This window comes from Canis lupus, chromosome X (genome assembly GCF_003254725.2).
Source record: "Canis lupus dingo isolate Sandy chromosome X, ASM325472v2, whole genome shotgun sequence".
Taxonomy (NCBI): Eukaryota; Metazoa; Chordata; class Mammalia; order Carnivora; family Canidae; genus Canis; species Canis lupus.
Window position 1 is genome coordinate 47,581,225 of NC_064281.1, and position 25,089 is coordinate 47,606,313.

Genomic DNA, 25,089 nt, shown 5'->3' on the forward strand with positions numbered 1-25,089 from the left:
CACCATTTGCTTCAACGTGGATGGAACTGGAGGGTATTATGCTGAGTGAAAGAAGTCAATCAGAGAAGAACCAACATTATATGGTCTCATTAATTTGGGGAATATAAAAAATAGTGAAAGGGAATAAAGGGGAAAGGAGAAAAAATGAGTGGGAAATATCAGATAGGGAGACAGAACATGAGAGACTCCTAACTCTGGGAAATGAACTAGGGGTGGTAGAAGGGGAGGTGGGCAGGGGGTGGGGGTGACTGGGTGGCAGGCACTGAGGGGGCACTTGATGGGATGAGCACTGGGTGTTATTCTATGTTGGCAAATTGAACACCAATAAAAAATAAATTTATATATAAAAAAACAACAAAAGGTTTTATCTTGATGAAATCCTAAAAGTTCATTTTTGCTTTTGTTTCCCTTGCATCTGAAGACATGTCTATCAAGCCTGCTACAGCCAAGGTCAAAGAGCTTGATGACTGTGTTCCTCTCTATGATTTTGATGTATTCCTGTCTCACATTTAGGTCTTTAATCCATTTTATTTTTCTGTAAGATGTAAGCAAGTGGTTCAGTTTCATTCGTCTGCATGTGGCTGTCCAATTTTTTCAATACCATTTGTTGAATAGACTGTCTCTTTTCCTGGGATGTTCTTTCCTGGTTTGTTGAAGATTAGTTGATCTTAGGATTGAGGGTCCATTTCAGGGTTATCTATTCTGTTTCATTGATCTATCTGTTTTTGTGTCAGTACCATACTGTCTTGATGATTAGGGCTTTGTAATACACCTTGAAGTATGGAATTGTGATGCCCCCAGCTTTGGTTTTGTTTCAAAATTCCTCTGGCTATTCTAAGTCTTTTCTGGTTCCATATAAATGTTAAGATTATTTCACCTCTGTGAAAATGATGATCTTATTTTGATAGGGGTTGCATTGAATGTGTAGATTGCTTTGGTTAGCATAAACATTTTAACAATATTTGTTCTTCTAATCTCTGAGCATGGATTTATTTATTGCTTTGTGTCTTCCTCAATTTCTTTCATAACTTTTATAGTTTTCAGAGGACAGATCCTTTCTTTATCTCTTTGGTTAGGTTTATTCCTAGTTAACTTATGGTTTTGGTACAATTGTAAATTGGATTGATTCCTTAATTTCTCTTTCTTCTCCTTCATTCTTAGTATATAGAAATTAAACTGACTTCTGTGCATTGATTTTATATTCTGAAACTTTGCTGAACTCCTATATCAGTACTAGCAAATTTTTAGTGGAGTCTCTCAGGTTTTGTACATAGAGAAGAGTAAAGGTTTGACTTTTTCTTTGATGATTTGAATGCCTTTTATTCTTTTTGTTGTCTGATTACTGAGGCTAGGACATCCAGTACTATGTTAAGCAATAGTGCTGAGTGGATATCCTTGTCATATTCCTGACCTTAGAGGAATGCTCTCGGCATTTTTCCCCATTGAGGATGATATTTGTTGTGAGGCTTTCATATAGGGCTTTTATGATGTTGTTATATGTCCCCTCTATAACTAAATGGCAGAGGGATTTTATCAAGAAAGGATGCTGTATTTTGTCAAACGATTTATCTGCATCTATTGAGTTGATCATATGATTTTGTCCTTTCTATATGAATGTGTCATATCATACTGATTGATTTGTGGATATAGAACCACCCCTGCATCCCAGGAATAAATTCCACTTGATCGTGGTGAATAATCCTTTTAATGGACTCTTGGATCTGATTAGCTAGTATGTTGGTGAGTATTTTTATGTCCATGTCCATCAGGGATATTGGTCTGTAATAGTTTTAGTGGGATCTTTGTCTGGTTTTGGGATCAAGGTAATGCTGGCCTCATAGAATGAGTTTGAAAGTTTTCCTCCTATTTCTATTTTTTGGAAAGTTTCAGGAGAATAAGTATTAATTCTTCTTAAAATATTCGGTATAATTCTCCAAGAAGCCATTAGGTCCTGAAATTTTGTTTTAGTGGAGACTTTTAATTTTTAAAAAATTAATTTTTATTTTTATTTTTTTTTTAATTTTTTTATTTATTTATGATAGGCACACAGTGAGAGAGAGAGAGAGGCAGAGACACAGGCAGAGGGAGAAGCAGGCTCCATGCACCGGAAGCCCGACGTGGGACTCGATCCCGGGTCTCCAGGATCGCGCCCTGGGCCAAAGGCAGGCGCCAAACCGCTGCGCCACCCAGGGATCCCAAAAATTAATTTTTAATTAAACCAGTACGATTTAATTAAGTTGCTGGTTGTCAGTCTGTTCAGGTTTTCTATTCCTTCCTGTTTCAGTTTTGGTAGTTTATATGTTTCTAGAAATATATTCATTTCTTCTAGATTGCATAATTGGTTGACATAAAATTTGTCATAGTATTCTCTTGTAATTATTTGTATTTCTTTCTTTGGTGTTGTTGTGAACTTTCCTCTTTCATTCATGTGTTTCATTCATTTGGGGCCTTTGTCTTTTCTTTTTGATAAGTTTGCATAGAGGTTTATCAATCCTATTAACACTTTCAGGGAAAGAGCTCCTACATTCATTGATCTGTTCTATTTTTTTATTTCTGTCATTGATTTCTGCTCTAATCTTTATCATTTCTCCAGCTGGATTAGGCTTTATTTCCTGTTCTTTTTCCAGCACCTTTAAATGTAAGGTTAATTTGTATATTGGAGACATTTCTTGTTTCTTGAGGAAGGCCTCCATTGCTATATATTTCCCTTTGGGAACTGCTTTGCTGAATCCCAAAAGTTTTGAACTCTCATGTTTTCATTTACATATGCTTCCATGTATTTTTTAAATTCTTCTTTAGGAACGCCTGGGTAGCTTGAGCAGTTGAGCATTTGCCTTAGGCTCGGGGTGTGATCCTGGAATCCTAGGATCGAGTCCTGCACTGGGATACCTGCATGCAGCCTGCATCTCTATCTTCCTATGTATCTGCCTCTATCTCTCTCTCTGTGTCTCATGGATAAATAAATAAAATCTTTTAAAATAAATGTAAATAAATTCTTCTTTAATTTTGTTGTTGACCTATCATTCTTTTACAGTGTGTGTATATCTACTTATTGGAGGTTGATTTGCCAACATATAGCATAACACCCAATGCTCATCCCATCAGTGTTCTCCTCAATGCCCATCACCCACTCATGCCATCCACCCGCCCACCTCCCCTTTCACTACCCCTTCTTCATACCCAGGGTTAGGAGTCTCTCATGTTCTGTCACTCTTTATGATATTTCCCACTCATTTTCTCTCCTTTCCCCTTTAATCCCTTTCACTAATTTTTATATTCCCCGAATGAATGAAACCATACAAGGTTTCTCTTTCTCTGATTGACTTACTTCACTCAGGATAATACCCTCCAGTTCCATCCACACTGAAGCAAATGGTGGCTATTCATCGTATCAAATGGGGAAGTAATATAGTGTTGAATATGTTTATACCACATCTTCTTTATCCATTCATCTTTCGATGGACACCGAGGCTCCTTCCACAGTTTGGTTATTGTGGACATTGCTGCTATAAACTTTGGGGTGCAGGAACCTGCCGTTTCCCTGCATCTGTATCAGTGGGATAAATCCCCAGGACTGCAATTGCTGAGTCGAAGGGTAGGTCTATTTTTAAATCTATGAGGAACCTACACGCAGTTTTCCAGAGTGGCTGTACCAGTGTTCCCATTCCCAACCACAGTGCAAGAGGGTTCCTCTTTCTCCACATCCTCTCCAACATTTGTTGTTTCCTGTATTGTTAATTTTCACCATTCTCACTGATATGAGGTGGTACGTCACTGTGGTTTTGATTTGTATTTCCTGGATGGCGAGTGATGCAGAGCATTTTCCCATGTGCTTGTTAGCCATGTCTATGTCTTCCTCTGTGAAATTTCTGGGCATGTCTCTTGCTCATTTCATGATTGGATTGTTTGTTTCGTTGCTGTTGAGTTTAATAAGTTCTTTATAGATCTTGGATACTAGCCCTTTATCTGATATGTCCTTTGCAAATATCTTCTCCCATTCTGTAGGTTGTCTTTAAGTTTTGTTGACTGTTTCTTTTGCTGTGCAGAATATTTTTATCTTGATGAAGTCCCAATAGTTCATTTTCCCATTTGTTTCCCTTGCCTTCATAGATGTACATTGCAAGAAGTTGCTGTGGCCAAGTTAAAAGGGTGTTGCCTGTGTTCTTCTCTAGGGTTTTGATGGATTCTTGTCGCACATTTAGATCTCTCATCCATTTTGGGTTTATCTTTGAGCATGCTGTAAGAGAATGGTCTAGTTTCATTCTTCTGCATGTGGATTCCAATTTTTTCCAGTGGATAACTTCTATGCTTTGTCGAATATTAGTTAAACATAAAGTTGAGAGTCCCTTTCTGGATTTTCTATTATGTTCCATTGATCTATGTGTCTGTTTCTGAGCCAGTACCACACTGTCTTGATGATCACAAATTTGTAGTACAACTTAATATCCGACATTCTGATGCCCCTAGATCTGATTTTCTTTTTCTTTTCTTTTTTTAATAATAAATTTATTTTTTATTGGTGTTCAATTTGCCAACATACAGAATAACACCCAGTGCTCATCCCGTCAAGTGCGCCCCTCAGTGCCCGCCACCCAGTCACCCCCACCCCCCGCCCTCCTCCCCTTCTACCACCCTTAGTTCATTTCCCAGAGTTAGGAGTCTTTATGTTCTGTCTCCCTTTCTGATATTTCCCACACATTTCTCCTGCCTTCCCCTCTATTCCCTTTCACTATTATTTATATTCCCCAAATGAATGAGGCCATATAATGTTTGTCCTTCTCCGATTGACTTATTTCACTCAGCATAATACCCTCCAGTTCCATCTATGTCGAAGCAAATGGCCGGTATTTGTCATTTCTAATGGATGAGTAATATTCCATTGTATACATAAACTACATCTACTTTATCCATTCATCTTTCGATGGACACCGAGGCTCCTTCCACAGTTTGGCTATTGTGGACATTGCTGCTAGAAACATCGGGGTGCAGGTGTCCCAGCGTTTCATTGCATCTGTACCTTTGGGGTAAATCCCCAGCAGTGCAATTGCTGGATCCTAGGGCAGATCTATTTTTAACCCTTTGAGGAACCTCCACACAGTTTTCCAGAGTGGCTGCACCATTTTATATTCCCACCAACAGTGTAAGAGGGTTCCCTTTTCTCCGCAACCTCTCCAACATTTGTGGATTCCTGCCTTGTTAATTTTCCCCATTCTCACTGGTGTGAGGTGGTATCTCATTGTGGTTTTGATTGGTATTTCCCTGATGGCAGGTGATGCAGAGCATTTTCTCATGTGCATGCTGCCGTGTCTACGTCTTCCTCTGTGAGATTTCTCTTCATGTCTTTTGCCCATTTCATGATTGGATTGTTTGTTTCTTTGCTGTTGAGTTTAATAAGTTTTTATATATCTTGGAAACTAGCCCTTTATCTGATATGTCATTTGCAAATATCTTCTCCCATTCTGTAGGTTGTCTTTTAGTTTTGTTGACTGTATCCTTTGCTGTGCAAAAGCTTCTTATCTTGATGAAGTCCCAATAGTTCATTTTTGCTTTTGTTTCTTTTGCCGTCATGGGTGTATCTTGCAAGAAGTTACTGGGGCCAAGTTCAAAAAGGGTGTTGCCTGTGTTCTCCTCTAGGATTTTGATGGAATCTTGTCTCACATTTAGATCTTTCATCCATTTTGAGTTTATCTTTGTGTATGGTGAAAGAGAGTGGTCTAGTTTCATTCTTCTGCATGTGGATGTCCAACTTTCCCAGCACCATTTATTGAAGAGACTGTCTTTCTTCCAGTGGATAGTCTTTCCTCCTTTATCGAATATTAGTTGACCATAAAGTTGAGGGTCCACTTCTGGATTCTCTATTCTGTTCCATTGATCTCTGTTTCTGTTTTTATGCCAGTACCACACTGTCTTGACGACCACAGCTTTGTAGTACAACCTGAAATGTGGCACTGTGATGCCCCAGCTATGGTTTTCTTTTTTTAAATTCCCCTGGCTCTTCGGGGTCTTTTCTGATTCCACTGAAATCTTAAGATGATTTGTTCCAACTCACAGCAAAAAGCCCATGGTATTTTTTATGTAAATTTATTGTTTTTTGGTGTTCAATTTGGCAACATATAGAATAACACCCAGTGCTCCTCCCATCAAGTGCCTCCCTCAGTGCCTGTCACCCAGTCACCCCCACCCCCACCCACCTCCCCTTCCACCACACCTAGTTCTTTTCCCAGAGGTAGGAGTCTCTCATATTCTGTTTCCATTTCTGATATTTCCCACTCATTTTTCTCCTTTCCCCTTTATTCCCTTTCACTATATTTTATATTCCCCAAAAGAATGAGACCATATAATGTTGGTCCTTCTCCGAATGACTTACTTCACTCAGCATAGTACCCTCAAGTTCCATCCATGTCGAAGCAAATGGTGTGTATTTGTCATTTCTAACGACTAGGTAATATTCCATTGTATACATAAACCACATCTTCTTTATCCAATCATCTTTCGATGGACACCAAGGCTCCTTCCACACTTTGGCTATTGTGGACATGGCTGCTAGAAACATTGGGGTGCAGGTGCCCCAGAGTTTCATTGTATCTGTATCATTGGGGTAAATCCCCAGCAATGTAATAGCTGGGTTGTAGGGCAGAGGTATTTTTTACTCTTTGAGGAACCTCCACACAGTTTTCCAGAGTGGCTGCACCAGTTCCCATTCCAAAAAACCGTACAGTAAGGTTACCCTTTCTCCACATCCTCTCCAAAATTTGTGGTTGCCTGCCTTGTTAATTTGCCCCTTTCTCACTGGTGTGAGGTGGTATCTCATTGTGGTTTTGATTTGTATTTCCCTTATGACAAGTGATGCAGAGCATTTTCTCATGTGCTTATTTGCCATGTCTATGTCTTCCTCTGTGAGATTTCTGTTCATGTCTTTTGTCCGTTTCATGATTGGATTGTTTGTTTCTTTGGTGCTGAGTTTAATAAATTCTTTATAGATCTTGGAAACTAGCCATTTATCTGATACGTCCTTTGCAAATATCTTCTCCCATTCTGTAGATTGTCTTTTAGTTTTTTGACTGTATCCTTTGCAATGCAAAAGCTTCTTATCTTGATGAAGTCCCAATAGTTCATTTTTGTTTTTGTTTCTCCTGCCTTCGTGGATGTATCTTGGAAGAAGTTACTGTGGCCAAGTTCAAAAAAGGTGTTGCCTGTGTTCTCCTCTAGGATTTTGATGGACTCTTGTCTCACATTTAGATCTTTCATCCATTTTGAGTTTATCTTTGTGTATGGTGAAAGTGAGTGGTCTAGTTTCATTCTTCTGCATGTGAATGTCCAATTTTCCCAGCACCATTTATTGACGAGACTGTCTTTCTTCCAGTGGATAGTCTTTTTTTGAGGACCTTTTGAATGATAACCTTTTATTTTCAGACTGTAGGTGTCCTTAGGTCTAGAATGAGTCTCTTGTAGACAGCATATAGATGGGTTTTGTTTTTTTATCCAGTCTGAAACCCTGGGCCTTTTGATGGGATCAGTAAGCCCACTCACATTCAGAGTTACTATTGCAAGATACAAATTTACTGTCATCATAATACCTATTCAGTCCCTGTTTTTGTGGTTTGTATTTTTGGGTATCCTCTGTCTTTTACAGAGACCCCCTTAACAATTTTTGCAGAGGCTGGTTTCAGTTTCTGCCTATCTTGGAAGCTCTTTATCTCTCCTTCTATTCTGAGTGAAAGCGTTGCTGGATATAGTCTTCTTGGTGCATTTTCTTCTCATTTCCAACCCTCAATATATCCTGCCAACCCTTTCTTGCCTGACAGGTCTTCATGGAGAGGTGTGCTTTAATCTAATATTTCTCCCCAAATAAGTTAGGGATGTCTTGTCTCTTGCTGCTTTAAGGATTTTCTCTTTATCTTTGGAATTTGCAAGTTTCACTGTTAAATGTTGAGGTGTTGAATTGTTTTTATTGATTTTAGGAGGTACCTCTCCATCTCCTCGATCTGAATGCCTATTTCCTTCCCCAAATTTGGGAAGTTCTCAGCTATGATTTGTCCAAATTTGCTTTCTGGCCCTCTCTCCCTCTCAGCACCCTCTGGAACCCCAGTTTATGTAGATTTTTCTATCTGAGGCTGTCATTTATTTCCCTTAACCTTTTCTCATGGTCTTTAATTGCTTTTCTGTTTTTCTTCAGCTTCATTCCTTGAGCTCAACTTGTCTTCTATGTCCCTCACTCTTTCTTGGACCTCATTAACCCTCGTCATTAGGACCTCCAGTTTGGATTGCATCTCATTTAATTGATTTTTAGTTTCAGCCTGATTAGCTCTAAATTCTGCAGTCATGATGTCTCTTGATTCCTTTATGTTTTTTTCTAGAGCCTCCAGTAGCTTTAAAATTGTGCTCTTCTTTTGGCTTTCTGACATTCAATTTTATTCCAGATTCTGTAACTCTGTGGCACAGAGTACTGCTTCTGATTTTTTCCTTTGTGGTGAGTCCTTCTTTCCAATCATTTTGCTCAGTGCAGATTGGCTGTATGAGTGGGCTGCATCAAGAATATCAACCACGACCTAGTAAGTTTCACCTTAGATGATTCTTGTTTGAAGTGAAAACCCTTCTCTCTGTAGCAGTCCAGCTATTCTCTCTTTAAATCTCAGGTTAGGGCAGCCCAGGTGGCTCAGCGGTTTAGTGCTGCCTTCAGCCCAGGGCCTGATCCTGGAGTCCCGGGATCGAGTCCCACATCAGGCTCCCTGCATGAAGCCTGCTTCTCCCTCTGCCTGTGTCTCTGCCTCTCTGTTTCTCATGAGTAAATAAATAAAATCTTTAAAAAAATAAATCTCAGGTTAAATTTATAGGTTTTCAGGATGATTTGACCATAATCTAGGTAAGTTGGTGGGGCCTGTAGAGTTAAGGCACCTACTCTTCTGCCATCTTTCCCTCCCCTGCCGCTGAGCTCTGGGCACCAGCATCCTGAGCATAGTTTTCCCCACTGCCTCCAGAACCGTCCAGGCATCCCATGCAGGCCCCACGCCAACTTAGCGCTCCCCTATTCATTCTTTAGTAGGATACTCTCTAGCTTCCATGTATTTGTGGTCCTTCCATTTATATTCTTGTACTTGACTTCAAGTTTCATAGTATTGTGACCTGATAATATGCAATCTTTTTGCATGCTTTGATACCTGATTTGTGACCCAGTATGTGATTACTCTGGAGAATGTTCCATGTACTCAAAAAGAATGCATGTTTTGCTACTTTACATGAATGCTTGTTTCCTTCCACAGATTAGGGAAATTCTCAGCTATAATTTTTTGGTTAAACCTTCTGCCCCTCTGTCCTTCTCTTCATCCTCTGGGACTCTTATAATACTGATATTATTTTGCTTTAGGTAATCACTGAGTTTCCTCAGTCTACCTTTGTGATCTAATAATTTTCTTTCCCTCTTCTTTTCAGCTTTCATATTTTTCATCATTTTGTCTTCTATATCACTGACTCTCTATTCTGCTTCATTCATCTTTGTTTTTCTGGCCTTCACTTGCAACTGAATCTCAGTAAGAATATTTTTAATTTTGGCCTGACTAGGTTTTAGTTCTTTTATTTCTGCCATAAGGGCTTTTTTCTACTGTCTTCTATTCTTTTTCGATCCCAGCTTGTATCTTTAATATCATTGTTTTTTAAAAGATTTATTTATTTGAGATTGAGTGAGAGAGAGCACAAGCAGGGCTGAGGGGCAGAGGGAGAGGGAGAAGCCAGCTCCCTATTAAGCAAGAAGCCCAACATGGGGCTCAATCCCAGGACCTCAGGATCATGACCTGAGCCAAAGGCAGAAGCCTAATGAACTGAGCCATTCAGGTGCCTGGGTTGTTTTAAATTCTACTTCACACGTCTTAGTTTTATCTGTATTTATTAAGTCCCTGGAAGTATTACCTCTTGGTCTTTCTTTTGGAATGAAGTTCTCCATGTCATTTTGCCCAGAGAAGAAAGAAAGAGACAAAAATTAAAAAATGCAACAACAAAAATAACAACAAACTTTGGGAAGTGTTTCTGCTATATATTGTGTACATTCTGCTGGTGTGTTTTTTCTGTTCTTTCCCTGGTCCATCCTCTAGGTTTCCTCCTTGCTTATAGTGTGGAGTATTTTTGCCTCTAACTAAGTGTGCTTTGATATGTTTGTTAAGATAAGCCTGCAGGGAAACCCCTGTGGCTTAGTGGTTTAGCACTTCGGCCCAAGGAGTGTTCCTGGAGGCCCAGGATCGAGTCCCACATTGGGGTCCCGCATGGAGCCTGATTCTCCCTCTGCCTGTGTCTCTGCTTCTCTCTCTCTGTGTGTCTCTCATGAATAAATAAGTAAAATATTTTTTAAAAAGATAAGCCTTCAAAAGACAAAAGTAGAAGAAAAAGAAAAGCCTGTCCAAGGGAAGAGAATAAAAAGGAACAAAAATGGAAACAAACAAAAAACTGTAAGCGTGATGCCAAAGAATAAGAAGGAAATGAGGTAAAAGGATAAGGAAAGAAGAAAAAAGAAAAAAGAAATAAACTTGATCCAAAAAATAAGAGAAGGAAACAAAGAAGACTACAAATGACTATACACACACACACACACACACACACACACACACCAAAAAATGAGAGAGAAAAAAGAAACACTGCTGGTCATATTTCCATCAGAATCTTATGTTTTGGAGCATTCGTTAATCAGTAGACTTGGTACATTCTAAGAGCCTTCTGTGGAAGAGGCCTCCTGGGCTGGCTTAGGAGCTATCTTGCCCTTTTTTATATGCCGCTGTCAGATGCAGAGTTGAGTGGAGGACCCCAGCCTCCACTGATGGCACTGTGTTTCTCTCTGAAGTTTGATTTTGCTTGGGGGAGTGGATTGGAAGCAGAGGTGGTGGAGGAGGAAGAATATGGAATCACCCTGTCCCCAGGGTGAGGAACTCTTGGCTACTGTTGTTTAGGAGGTCCTTACAGAAAAGCAAGCAATTTCCTATGTCCCAGGCTTCCATCAGTTCTCTGCCCTTAACCTATCTGTTCCTGAGGTGTGTGCATTAACTGGTGCCACAGATCTCCTATATTTTATCTCTGGCTGAGATTCAAAATTCTAAGTTCTAAGGACTTGGCAAGGTACGGGAGGAGGAAGAGGGCCTCATGGTATTCCCAGCACCATCCTGTCCCAGAAAACAGTCACACAGTTCACACATGAAAGCTAGAATTTACTTTAACACTCAGAGAAAGGCTGGAATCAGGTTATAGGCCATCCATATGCGACTCAATTCCCTATGCTATTCTGTTACAGAAATGCAGTCACACAGAGACTCGAATCTATTGTGGCATGAGAGTGAAAAGCAGCAGCCAAGTTATCTGCAGTCATCCCTTGTTTCTGCTCTCTGCTCAGTTCTGTCTCAGAAAAGCACCAGCTCGGTGGACACAGAAAGGTTTCAATGTATTGTAGCTCACACTGAAAGTCTGTTAGGTAATTTGAACTCTGCACATTTCTGTCCTTGCTGTTGAGTGCTACCCAATGGCCCCCAGTTGACCTTTTGTCCTCGGAAAGGCAAAATATTCTCTTCCAAATGTACTCTGGGGAGGAGAATGATCTCTCCCAGTTAGACCCAGAGGATCTCCTCACTGAGGGTTACTGTGTGATCCCTCCTCACTGAACTCTCTCCTGCTCACTCCCCTTGAGAGCCCCATTCTTTCCTCTCCCCCAGTTCACAGCACCAAATCTCACATCTGCCACATTCTCTACCTCCTACTATGCATTGTTTTCTTAATCCTCAGATCATATCTCTAGTTGTTCAAAATAATTGCATATTGATCTACATGGTTTCAAGGGACAGGACAAGCTCAGGATCCCCCTACTCCTCCACCAACTTAATTCCTCCTTCTTTTGTAGTGTTATTACCTGCCCTTGGTAGCAAGATAATTATGGCATCATGAAATGAGTTTGAGAGTGTTACCTTCTCTTCAATTTTTGGAAGAGTAGAAAAGGATTGACATTAATTCTTTAAATATTTGGTAGAACACACCAGTGAAATTACCTGGTCCTAAATTATCCTTTTAGGAGGAGTTTTTGTATACTGATTTAATATCCTCTCTCATTATTGTTCTATCTATATTTTCTATTTATTCATGATTCAGATTTGGTAGCTTGTATGTTTCTAAAAATTTCTCCACTTCTAGGTTTTCCAATTTGTTGTTGTATAATTTTTAATAATAATCTTTTATGATCTTTTGTATTTCTGTGATACCAGTTGTAATATCCCCTCTTTTACTTTAAATTTACTTATTCAAATCCTCTCTCTTATTTTCTTGGTTAGTTTAGTTAAAGATTTGTCAATTTTGTTTTTCTTTTTTTTTATTTATTTATGATAGTCACACAGAGAGAGAGAGAGAGAGGCAGAGACATAGACAGAGGGAGAAGCAGGCTGCATGCACCGGGAGCCCGAGGTGGGATTCGATACTGAGTCTCCAGGATCGCGCCCTGGGCCAAAGGCAGGCGCCAAACCACTGCGCCACCCTGGGATCCCTTGTTTTTCTTTCAAAAGAAACAACTCAGTTTTATTAATCATCTTTATTGTGTTTTTCAATTTCTTTTCTTTAAAGGATTTGATTTATTTATTCATGAGACGCACAGAGAGAGGGAGAGAAAGAGAGAGAGAGAGAGGCAGAGACACAGGCAGAGGGAGAAGCAGGCTCCATGCAGGCAGCCCGATGTGGGACTCGATCCCGGAACTCCAGGATCACGCCCCAGGCAAAAGTCAGGCGCTAAACTGCTGAGCCACCCAGGGATCCCCTTCATTTTCTATTTTACTTATATATGCTCTAATCTTTACTATTTATTCCTTCCTGATAAATTTGGAGCTAGTTGGTTTCTCTTTTTCTAGTTCCTTGAGATGTATAATGTTAGGTTGTTTGAGATCTACCTTTTTTAAAAAAGATTTTATTTATTTATTCATGAGAGACACAGAAAGAAAGAGAGAAGGAGACACAGGCAGAGGGAGAAGCAAGCTCCATGCAGGGAACCCGATGCCGGAATCGATCCTGGGACCCCGGGATCATGTCCTGAGAGGAAGGCAGACGCTCAACTACTGAGCCACTCAGACATTCTGAGATCTATCTTTTTTTTTTTTTGAAGTATGTGTTTATGGCTATAAACTTATTTTTTTCTTTTTTTAATAATAAATTTATTTCTTATTGGTGTTCAATTTGCCAACATACAGAATAACACCCAGTGCTCATCCCGTCAAGTGCCCCCCTCAGTGCCCGTCACCCATTCACCCCCACCCCCCGCCCTCCTCCCCTTCCACCACCCCTAGTTCGTTTCCCAGAGTTAGGAGTCTTTATGTTCTGTCTCCCTTTCTGATATTTCCCACACATTTCTTCTCTCTTCCCTTCTATTCCCTTTCACTATTATTTATATTCCCCAATGAATGAGAACATATAATGTTTGTCCTTCTCCGATTGACTTATTTCACTCAGCATACTACCCTCCAGTTCCATCCACGTTGAAGCAAATGGTGGGTATTTGTCATTTCTAATGGCTGAGTAATATTCCATTGTATACATAAACCACATCTTCTTTATCCATATAAACTTATTTTTTAAACTGTCTTATCTGCATCCCATACATTTCGGGATGTTGTGTTTCTATTTTTATTTGTCTCAATATTGTTAATGTCCTTTTTTATTTCTGTTTTGATCGATTGGCTGTGCAGCTTTGTGTCATTTAATTTCTATGTATTTGTGAATTTTGCTATCTTTCCTCTTGTTTATTTTTATCAGCAGTTTTTTTTAATGAGGGAATCCTTCTCTGGACTACGGTATCTTTAAATATGAATCACTGCCAGTGTCAGGCATTAACTTTTCCCTTCTGTAATATTCATTTCCCCAAATATAAAATTCAACAAATCATACTATAGCAGGGATGGTTTAAATCTAGTTTATGGGCAAGAGTAGAAATACAATACTGATCTTTGAGTATGATATACATGGCATTTAGCAGCACAGTGTCATTTCTTGCCCAGGATGTTTAAACTCTCTGAACCTCAGGTATATTTTCTGAAAAAAAGGAAACGTAATTTTCACTTTTATGGTCTGGAGAAAGATGAAATATAAGATCATGCATATAAAGTTCCCACAGTGTCTGGTACATATTTTCTATTCAATTAATTGCAGTAATTTTTATCATTGTTATTAATTTTGGTATTATATTTTGAATGTTACCTCAGAAAACACCTAAGTCAGGTAAACTTGATCTGGCTCTAGGGAAGACATGAGCACTATTCATCTTCACCTGTTTATCTTAACTTATCCCTTTCTTAACCTAGCCAAAGCAAAATTCAAATTTCCCATAGTTCTCACCAACCTGTTCCTCATAGCCCTCTCCTTTTCAGTAAATTGCAACTTCTTACAGTTGATCAGGCCAAAAACCTTAGAGTCATCATTATATCTCACATGTATTAAATACACCAGCAAATGCTATTGACTCTAACATTACAAAACAGAATATCCAAAAGCCAACTGATTCTCCCCACCATCCACATATCACCCCAGTCTGAACTACCACCATCTATCCCCTGGTGTATTATAATAACTTCTTAACTGGACTGCCTCCTCTTTCTTTGCCCCTCAAAACTTATTCCTAATACACCATCCAGAGCGATCCTATTATAACCTACGTCAGATCATGTCAGTCCTCTGCTCAAAGGTCTCCAGTAACTTCCCATCTCACTGAAACTGAAAGCCAAATTACTTATCTGGTATACAAGAAACTATATTATTTGGCTTTTGTACCCTCTCTGACCTCATATCCTATGACCTTTCCCCATTCACCTTGGCCAAGCCACAGGCATTTTGAATGTTATTTCCTCTGCCTGTATTCCTCTTCCCTGCAATATCCACATGGCTCACTTTCTCCTTTCTTTTAGAACTCTTTTCAAATATTACCTCCCCAAACAGGATTATATAAAATGCTAACACCCTCTCCAGCACTCTCCATCCCTACTATATTCTATTATTTTCTCTGACCTATTCTATATTGTTGATTATCTGTTTCCCTTGACTAAAAGCTAACTTCCATAAGGGACTTTTTTCACTATCTACAGTGCTGAACAAATGAATGAAAAATTTATTGATCTGTGTGGAATCAGAAAAGCCAGGGGAATATTGAAAAAAAAAACCATAGCTGGGGGCATCACAATGCTGGATTTCAAGTTATAGTACAAAGCTGTGATCATCAAGACAGTGTGGTACTGGCACAAAAACAGACACATAGATCCATGGAACAAAATAGAGACCCAGAAATGGGCCCTCAACTCTATGTTCAACTAATATTCAACAAAGCAGGAAAGACTATCCACTGGAAAAAGGACAGTCTATTCGAAAATGGTGCTTGAACAATTGGACAGCCATGTGCAGAAGAATGAAACTAGACCATTCTCTTACACCATACACAAAGATAAACAAAGATAATTTTTATTGGAGTTCGATTTGCCAACATATAGCATAACATCCAGTGCTCATCCAATCAAGTGCTCCCCTCAATGCCCATCACCCAGTCACTCCAACCCCCCGCCCACCTCCCTTTCCACCACCCCTTGTTCATTTCCCAGAGTTAGAACTCTCTCATGTTCTGTCATCCTCACTGATATTTCCCACTCATTTTCTCTCCCTTCTCCTTTATTCCCTTTCACTATTTTTTATATTTCCCAAATGAATGAAACCATATAATGTTTGTCCTCCGATTGACTTACTTCACTCAGCATAATACCCTCCAGTTCTATCCATGTTGAAGCAAATGGTGGGTATTCATTGTTTCTAATGGCTGAGTAATATTCTATTGTGTATATATATATATATATATATATATATATATATATCACATCTTCTTTATCCATTCATCTTTCGATGGACACCAAGGGTCCTTCCACAGTTTGGCTATTGTGGACATTGCTGCTATAAACATTGGGGTGCAGGTGTCCTGCCATTTCACTGCATGTGTATCTTTGGGGTAAATCTCCAGCAGTGCAATTGCTAGGTCGTAGGGTAGTTCTATTTTTAACTCTTTGAGGAGCCTCCACACAGTCTTGCCACTCCTATCTCAACCACAAACCCAAAAGGTAAAAGAAGAAAATGGAGATGTTTTCATATTTGACATAATATAAAGGGGTTCCGCTTTAAATCAATGACTTGGCATATATCTGTTTGGTTATATCACAACAACTTGTGAAGTCTTTGTACCCATTTACATGCCAAACTGATACTCTTTTGTAATGTACCAAATGAGATAAAAAATAGGTCACTAACTGCATTTATTCTAGGTTAGTGAAGGTTTTATTAAACTGACAACTCAGATCAGAAATACGGAGAAAAACAATGCAAAACTTAAATTTGTGCATAGTTGATGTGGAAATACAGCTAATGTGAGAATTGGATTTAGGTCATATTGTGAGGTATTGTAAACTTCTTAAACACTCTTCATTGAACAAATTTGAATTGAATGACAGTTATGTGGAAGGCAGTGTAATGAGGGGAAAAGACAAATAGCTAGTTATACAGATGGGTTTCATTTTTAAAATCTTCTTATGCTAGATCATACTTTTGTGTGGGTTAGTGGGGCTGCCATTGTTCCTCTGCTGCACCACCTGTGCTATGCTTCTGTGGAGCTCAACTGGCCGCTTCAGTCCCAGTGCTGCAGGACCCCTCCTGAGGTACACAAAGCTTGTTAGCATTGCCACCCCTCCACACCACCCTGCACTGTACCTCCAAGGATCCGCCCTCTCCAAATACACTGTTGGCTGGGACCTAAACAGGGTTGTACCACAGGCCTGGCAGTATACAAGCAGCCCCTAAAGTGCTGAGCAGCATTCCTATTCCAAAGACACTCCTACTTGGGAGAAAGGGAAAGATAACACACACCAGTGAGGCCCCAGCAGTGGATTTGAGGCAGACAACTGGTCTGACTGCACGTCCCACCCACAAAGGAAAGCTTCTCAGGGGATGCAGGTTGGTGCTGCTGTATCTCTGGAAAACACCTGTTCTGACTCATCTCAAGCCTAAGACATCCTTGGATTAGCGCATTAACAACAGCAGGACAAAACACTGCCCACAACTGGTGAAGAGAGCCATTGCAGATGATGCGCTGAAGGAAAAAGTGGATCACCACCACAGCAGGGCACATGCATTACATATAGGAGACACATCTGAAGTGCCAGGTTCTGGTGAACAGAGGAAACTACATGGCAGAGCACTACAGTACTTCTTCTTAATAAGGCCGCTACTTTCCAGTGCGAGAGACATAGCTGAAAGACCATAAGTGAAAGTCTGAAAAATAAGTATAACTGAAAAACTTCAATTCACAAAAAAACGTCATTTGTAAAATAAAAGTATGTAAATTATGGGACCATATAACTAAAATTTGGCAGAGAGAGTATTAAATAGTGGGTTCAAACTTGTGACAATACTTAATATAGACTGCTAATATGAAGATATTATCTACAAACCTAACAGTAATCGCAAAACAAAGACCAGTAATAGCAATGGACAAGATGGTATCACTCATGCAGGTCTGTTTGCTCATCAAGTTCAAATGCTACTCTGTCCTGTTCCTTGGTGTGGCCAATGGAGCCAAATGCTACAGTTACCTAAAACCTCAGGCAGAAGAGGAAAGGAAGATAGCAGCTGAAGAGAAAGAGAAGCAGGATGAACAGAAACAAATTGAGAGAGAACTGGCAAAAGCCCAAGATGGCAGCATAATAACATGAGCCGGCCTTTCTCTGTGGATGAATAAAGCTTTCTGTGTTTTGTGGGAAAAAATCCCCAGCAATATATATGCAAAGAATAAAGACAAGGAATTCAAGTACATCACTAAATAACACCATAAAACCACAAGAAAGAGAAGGTAAGAAAGTACCAGAGAAACTACAAAAACAACCACAAAACAAGTAACGAAATGGTACTGAATACATACCTATCAATAATTACTTTGAACATACATGGAAGAAACATTCCAAATCATATCCAGACATAAGGTGATGAAGTAGATAAAAAAAAAATCCAGGGCACTTGGGTGGCTCAGTTGGTTAAGTGTCTGCTTTCAGCTCAGGTCTTGATTCCAGAGTCCTGAGATCGAGCCCCCATATCTGGCTCCTTGCTCAGTGAGGAGTCTGCTTCTCTCTCACTCTGTCCCTCCACCCACTTGTTCTCTCTCTAATAAATGAATAAATAAAATCTTTAAAAGAAAAAAAATCCAGGGACTCCTGGGTAGCTCAGTGGTTGAGCATCTGCCTTCGGCTCAGGGTGTGATCCCGGGGTCCTGTGATCGAGTCTCACATCAGACGCCCCACAGGGAGCCTGCTTCTCCTACTGCCTGTGTCTCTGTGTCTTTCCTAAATAAATAAGTAAAATCTTTTTAAAAAGAAAAAGAAAAAATCCATCTATATGCTGCCTACAAGAGACTCATTTCAGACCCAAAGGCATGTAAAGATTGAAAGTGAGGGGATGGAGAAATGTTTCTCATGCAAATGGACATCAAAAGAAAGCCAGGGTAGCAATATTTATATTGGACAATAAAAAGACATTAAAACAAAGTCTATAACAAGAGACAAAGAAGGACACTACATAATAATAAAGGGGGAATCTAACAAGAAGGTTTAACCAATTGTAAATATTTATGCACCCAACATGAGAACACTCAAATACATAAAACTGCAAATAACAAATGTAAGGGAGCTACTCTATACCAATACAATAACAGTAGAGGACCTTAACGTCCCTCCCATACATTGATGGAAAGATCACCTAAACAGAAAATCAACAAGGAAACAGTGGCTTTGAATGACACAATAGGCCAGATAGATCTAACAGACATATTCAGATCATTGCATCCTAAAACATAAAAATACATTCTTTTCAAGTGCACATGAGACATTATCCAGAATAGAACACACATGAGACCAAAAAACATATCTTAACATGTTAAAAAAGACGGAAATGATACCATACATTTTTATGACAACACTATGAAACTAGAAAATAATGATATGGAAAAAGGGCAAATACATGGAGGTTAAAGAACATGTTCCTAGACAATGAATAGATCAATTAAGGAATCAAAGAGCAAATCAGAAACAAATCAGCAAAAGAACATGAAAACACAAAGATCCAAAATATTGGGATGCACCAAAAATGGTTCTAAGAAGGAAGTTTATAGCAATACAAGCATACCTCAAGAAACAAGGGAAGTCTCAAATAAATAACCTAACCTTAGAAATGAATAATTTTTTACAACCAAATAAACTACTAGGCACCTGGCTCAGTGGTTGATCATCTGCCTTTGGTTCAGGTCATGATCCCAGGGTCCTGGGATTGAGTTCTGGATCAGGCTCCCTGCAGGGAGCCTGCTTCTCCCTCTGCCTATGTCTCTGCCTCTCTCTGTGTCTCTCATGAATAAATAAATATTTTTTTATAAAAACCTACCAAAACTGAAACATAAAGAAATAGAAAAATTTTAGAGATCATTAACCAGCAAGGAAAGTGAATGAGTAATAACAAAATTCCCAACAAAGAAAACTCCAGGACCAGATGGCTATGCACATGAATTTTACCAACATTTAAAGAAGAGTTAACATCTAAATTTCTCAAACTATTCCAAAACATAGAAGAGGAAAGAAAATGTCCAAATTCATTCGTGAGGTCAGTATTACCCTGATACCAAAACCAATAAAGACATAACCAAAAAAGAGAAATTCAGGCCAACATCTCTGATGAACATAAATGCAAAAATTGTCAACAAAATAGGGAAAAATAACAATACTTTAAAAAATAATATTCACCACATGAAGTGGGATTTATTCCTGTCAAAAGTAGTTGAATGTTCACAAATCAATGTGATATGCCACATCAATAAGACAAAGAATGAAACCCATATAATCTTTTCAATAGATGCAGAAGGATATAACAAATTACAACATCAATTTATAGTAAAAAAAATCAACAAAATAAATTTAGAGGGGAACATACTTCAACATAATTCAGGCTTTACATGAAAAAGCCCACAGTTAATACCATACTCAATGGGAAAAACAAAGAACTTTTCCTGTAAGTTCAGCAACAAGGCAAGGAGGTTCACTATCATGACTTTCATTCAACATAGTGTACCTATGTCCTACCCACAGCAATCTGAAAACAAAAAGAAATAAAAGGCATCCAAATAGGTAAGGAAGAAGTAAAACTTCCACTATTTGCAAGTGACATGATACTATGTATAGAAAACCCTGAAGACTCCACCAAAACAAAACAAAACTACTAGAACTGATGAGTGAATTCAGAAAAATCTTACAATACAAAATCAATACAGAGAAATCCATTACATTTGTACATACTAAAAATGAAGCAACAAGAAGAGAAATTAAAAAGGATAATACCATTTACAATTGCACCAAAATAATAAAATACCTAGAATAAACCTAGCCAAAGAGGTGAAACAACTGTACTTTGAAAACCATAAAATACTGAAGAAAGAAATTAAAGATGACTTAAGGAAATGGAAAGATATCCCATGCACATGGATTGGAAGAACAAATATTATTAAAGTTCCCATATTACCTTAGGCAATCTACAGGTTTAATTCAATCCCTGTCAAAATATCAATAGCATTTTCCACAGAGATAGAACAAAGAATCCTAAAATGTGTATGGAACCATAAAAGACTTTGAATAACCAAAGCAGTCTTAAAAAACAACAACAAACAAAAAACCCACAATACTAGAGGTATCACAATACCAGAATCCAAGTTATACTATAAAGATGTAGTAACCAAACAATATGGTACTGGCACAGAAATAGATACATAGATCACTGGAACAGAATAGAAAACCTAGAAATAAATCCACAATTATATGGTGATAATCTTCAAAAAAGGAGGAAAGAATGAGAGAAAGTCTCTTCAATAAATTATGCTGGGAAATCTGGTCATATCTGGTCAGCTACATGCAAAAGAATGAAACTGGACCACGTTCTTAGCCATACACAAAAATAATTCAACGTGGATCAAAGACCTAGATGTAAGGCCTGAAACCATAAAAATGCTGGGAGAGAACATAGACAGTAATTTCTCTGGCATCAGCTGTAGCGACATTGTTGTAGACACCTCTCCTGAAGCAAGGGAAATAAAAGCAAAAATAAACTATTGGGACTACATCAAAGCAAAGTGTTTCTGAACAGTGAAGGAAACAATAAACAAAACTTAAATTCAACCTATGGAATAGAAGAAGATATTTGTAAATTACATATTTGATAAGTTATTTTATCCAAATTATAGAAACAATTGATATAATTCAATACCCAAAAACAAATAATCTAATTTTAAAATGGACAAAGGACATGAACAGACACCTCTCTAAAGAAGACATCCAAAAAAAAAAAAATAAAGAAAGAAGACATCCAGATGGCCAAAAGACACATGAAAAGATGCTCAGCATCACTCATCATCAGGGAAATGTAAAATAAAACTACAATGAGATATCAGCTCACACCTGTCAGATGGCTAAAATCAACATAAGAAACAACAGATGTTGGGAAGGATGTGGAGAAAAAGGAACCCTCATGCATTGTTGTTGAGAATGCAAACTGATGAAACCACTGTTGAAGACAGTATGGAGTTTACTCAAATTATTTAAGTAGAGCTATCTTATGATCCAATAATCACACTACTCAGTACCTACCAACAAAATACACAAAGGTATACGTGCAACCTTGTTTGTAGCAGCACTGATTACAAATTTACATTATTTACAATAGCCCAATTATGGAAGCAGCCCAAGTGTCCATCGATTGATGAATGGAAAAAGAAGATGTAGGATATATATGTAGGATATATATATATATATATATATATATATATATATATATGATTTTATATATATAATTCAATTTCTGAAATTTGTCTGAGTTTCATTTATCTGTTTATATCTGTTTAAATCACATTTGATTTGTTAAATCAAATTCACTTTGCAATATATATATAATATATATATAATATATATATATTCAGCCATAAATACAATGAATTCTTGCCATTTGCAACAACATGGATGGAAGTAGAGAGTATAATGCTAAGCAGACTAATCAGCCACTGAAAGACAAATAACATATATTTCATTCATATGTGGAATTTAATTAATAAAACAAATGAGAAAAGGAAAATAAAAGAGATATAAACCACAAAACAGATTCTTAATTGAAGAGAAGAAGCTGAACAAGAGAACATACTGTAGGTGGGTGGGGGCTGGGTGAAATATGTGATGGGGATTAAAGATTACGCTTATCATGATGAGCACTGGATAATTGTTGAATCACAATATTGTACACCTGAAACTAATATAGCACTATATGTTAATGACAATGGAATTAAAATATAAATTTAACAAAATAAAATGAAATAAAATAAAAACATAATCCACAAATCACACATACATCACACAAACACATTATATCGACACACACCTAATATACACCATACACCACACACACAGAGTGCATACATACACAGAAATTTATCCCATACCCTTCACACATATATAATATACACATATACTATCCATACTGCACACACAAAGCACCCACACATCACATACGCACCACATATCCAAAACACACACCAAATATATACTACAAAAACACACACATCATCCCAACAACATTCAAACACACAATTTATAAAACATACATAAAAGACAGCTATACTAGCCACACACTGCATACATAACACATGTAAACCACATATATAGAACTCACAGTACATATACACCACAAATATACCACAAACCACACAATAAATACATAGAAAGTGCATATATACCACACACACAATACACACATACCTCACACACTCCACAATATGGTATGCAAACAGTGCACACACCAAACAAAACACACAAAGAATGTATATAACACACAAACCAATAAATGCTAAAGAAAAAAAATAAAATAAAATAAAATAAATAAAATAAAAAAAAAACACACAAACCACATGTACACACAAACACCACGCACACACTCCAAAATGTAACACACAGCACACAAATTCCATGCATGCAGCATATACCACACACACGCCACACACAATTAACACCACAAAAACAAATAACAACACTGAAACAACACACACACCACACGTAGCACACATAAAACTAGAATAGAATACATTAGAATAGAATAGAATAGAATAGAATAGAATAACTAATATTATAAAAAACAAACTAAAACATCAGCTCAAAATCCTTGGGATGCAGCAAAAGCAATTCAAAGAGGGAAGTGTATAGTAATGCAATCCTATCTCACAAGGCAAGAAAAATCTCAAAGAAACAACTTAACCTTACACCAAAAGGTGCTGGAAAAAGAACAAAGAAAATGGAAAGCTAGCAGAAGGAAGGAACTACTAAAGACTAAAGCAGAAATAAATTATATAGAAACTAAAAACACAGTAGCACAGATAAATGAAACTCAGAGATGGTTCTTTGAAAAGATCTACAGAATTGATAAACCTTTATCCAGATTCATCCCCCAAAAAAAGGAAGGACTCAAATAAACAAATACACAAATGAAGGAGGAGAAATAACAACTAACACTACAGAAATAGAAACAATCATAAGATATATTATAAACAATTATGTCAACAAATTGGACAACTTAGTAGAAATGGATAAATTATATAACCTACCAAAACTGAAACAGAAAGAAACAGAAAACTTGAACAGACTGATTACCAGAAAAGAAATGGAATCTGTAATCACAAAACTCCCAACAAAAGAAATTCCAGAAACACATAGTTTCATAGGGAAATTCTACCAATAATTTAAAGAAGATAAAATACCATTCTTTACAAACTATTCCAAAAGAAGAGGAAGAGGAAGAGAAAGAAGAAGAAAGAAAAGAAGAAAGAAAGAAAGAAAGAAAGAAAGAAAGAAAGAAAGAAAGAAAGAAAGAAAGAAAGAAAGAAAGAAAGACTTTCAAATATTCTATAAGACCAGCAGTACCCTGATACCAAAACCAGATAAAGCCAACAACAAAAGAAGAGAACTACAGACCAAAATCTCTGATAAACATAGGTGCAAAAATCTTCAACAAAATATTAGCAAACTGAATACAGTAGTAATTTAAAAATTAATTCAGCCATAATCAAGTGGGATTTATTCCTGAGATGCAAGGATGGTTCCATATTCACAAATCAGTCATCATGATATATAGCAACGATAACAGAAAGGATGAAAACCATATGACCATCATACATAAATAGATGCACAAAGAATCATGTGACAAAGTACAACATCCATTCATCATAAAAACCTCAACAAAGTAGGTTTAGAGGGAACATACTGTTGTTCCCAAGATTTCGAATCAGAGAAACCACCAAGGAGCCGACACCAATGCAAGAACACAAGGGTTTATTATTAACAAGCTCGAGCTTGGGTCAAAGTATACCCCACACAGCGGAGCAGGGACTTGGACCCTGATGTGGGTTACAGCTGGATTTTTATGGGCTGGTCTAGGGGATTTTCAGAAGGGGTGGAAGAATTTTTTCATTCCAATGGGGGGGAAAGAGTGGGGGAGTTTCTTAAAATTTGTTTTCATTCCAATATGGGATTTTCTGTCTCTGTCAAGGGTGTTCTGAGCTCTGTTTTCATTCTGATATGGGACTCTTTGTCAAGGGCATTCTGCGTTTTTTCCTTTAAAGTTCGGCTCTTATTCACAGGGGCCTGAGATGGCTGTACTTGTGCTAATGCTAAACTTGAGGTGGAATGGCCTTAATTTTCTCAGCCTCCACATTTCCCCCTCTCAGAGGAACCTAAGTAAGGACCCAATCATGGGTCCAGGCTGGTCTCAGAGTGAGCCAGTGGGAATGATTGAACCAGGATTTGAACCAACCTTGTTGCTGTTCTCGCTCCTGTTTACGTCTAGCCAAACCTTCTCTGACTTTTGCCATAGATTCCCAGACTATCCCTGAGTGGTCAGTGTAGAAACAGCATTCTTCATTTAGGGCAGCACAGACTCCTTCTTGTTGTAGAAAAACTAGATCTAACCCCCTCCTGTTTTGGAGCACCATTTCAGATAAAG

At 38.1% G+C, this 25,089-nt stretch overlaps 1 protein-coding gene across 1 annotated transcript; it reads left to right on the top strand.

The window, feature by feature from the left end:
* The first annotated feature begins 17,522 nt into the window (after window positions 1-17,522).
* On the top strand, window positions 17,523-17,844 carry LOC112673192 (ATP synthase subunit e, mitochondrial-like). The gene has a single exon (XM_035712298.2). The coding sequence runs from the start codon at window positions 17,523-17,525 to the stop codon at window positions 17,736-17,738; it is 216 nt and encodes a 71-aa protein (XP_035568191.1). The 3' UTR covers window positions 17,739-17,844.
* Window positions 17,845-25,089: the final 7,245 nt, after the last annotated feature.

Bases quoted from the DNA above. Each gene is read 5' to 3' on its own strand.
- LOC112673192 (XM_035712298.2), top strand. From the start codon at position 17,523: ATGGTATCACTCATGCAGGTCTGTTTGCTCATCAAGTTCAAATGCTAC.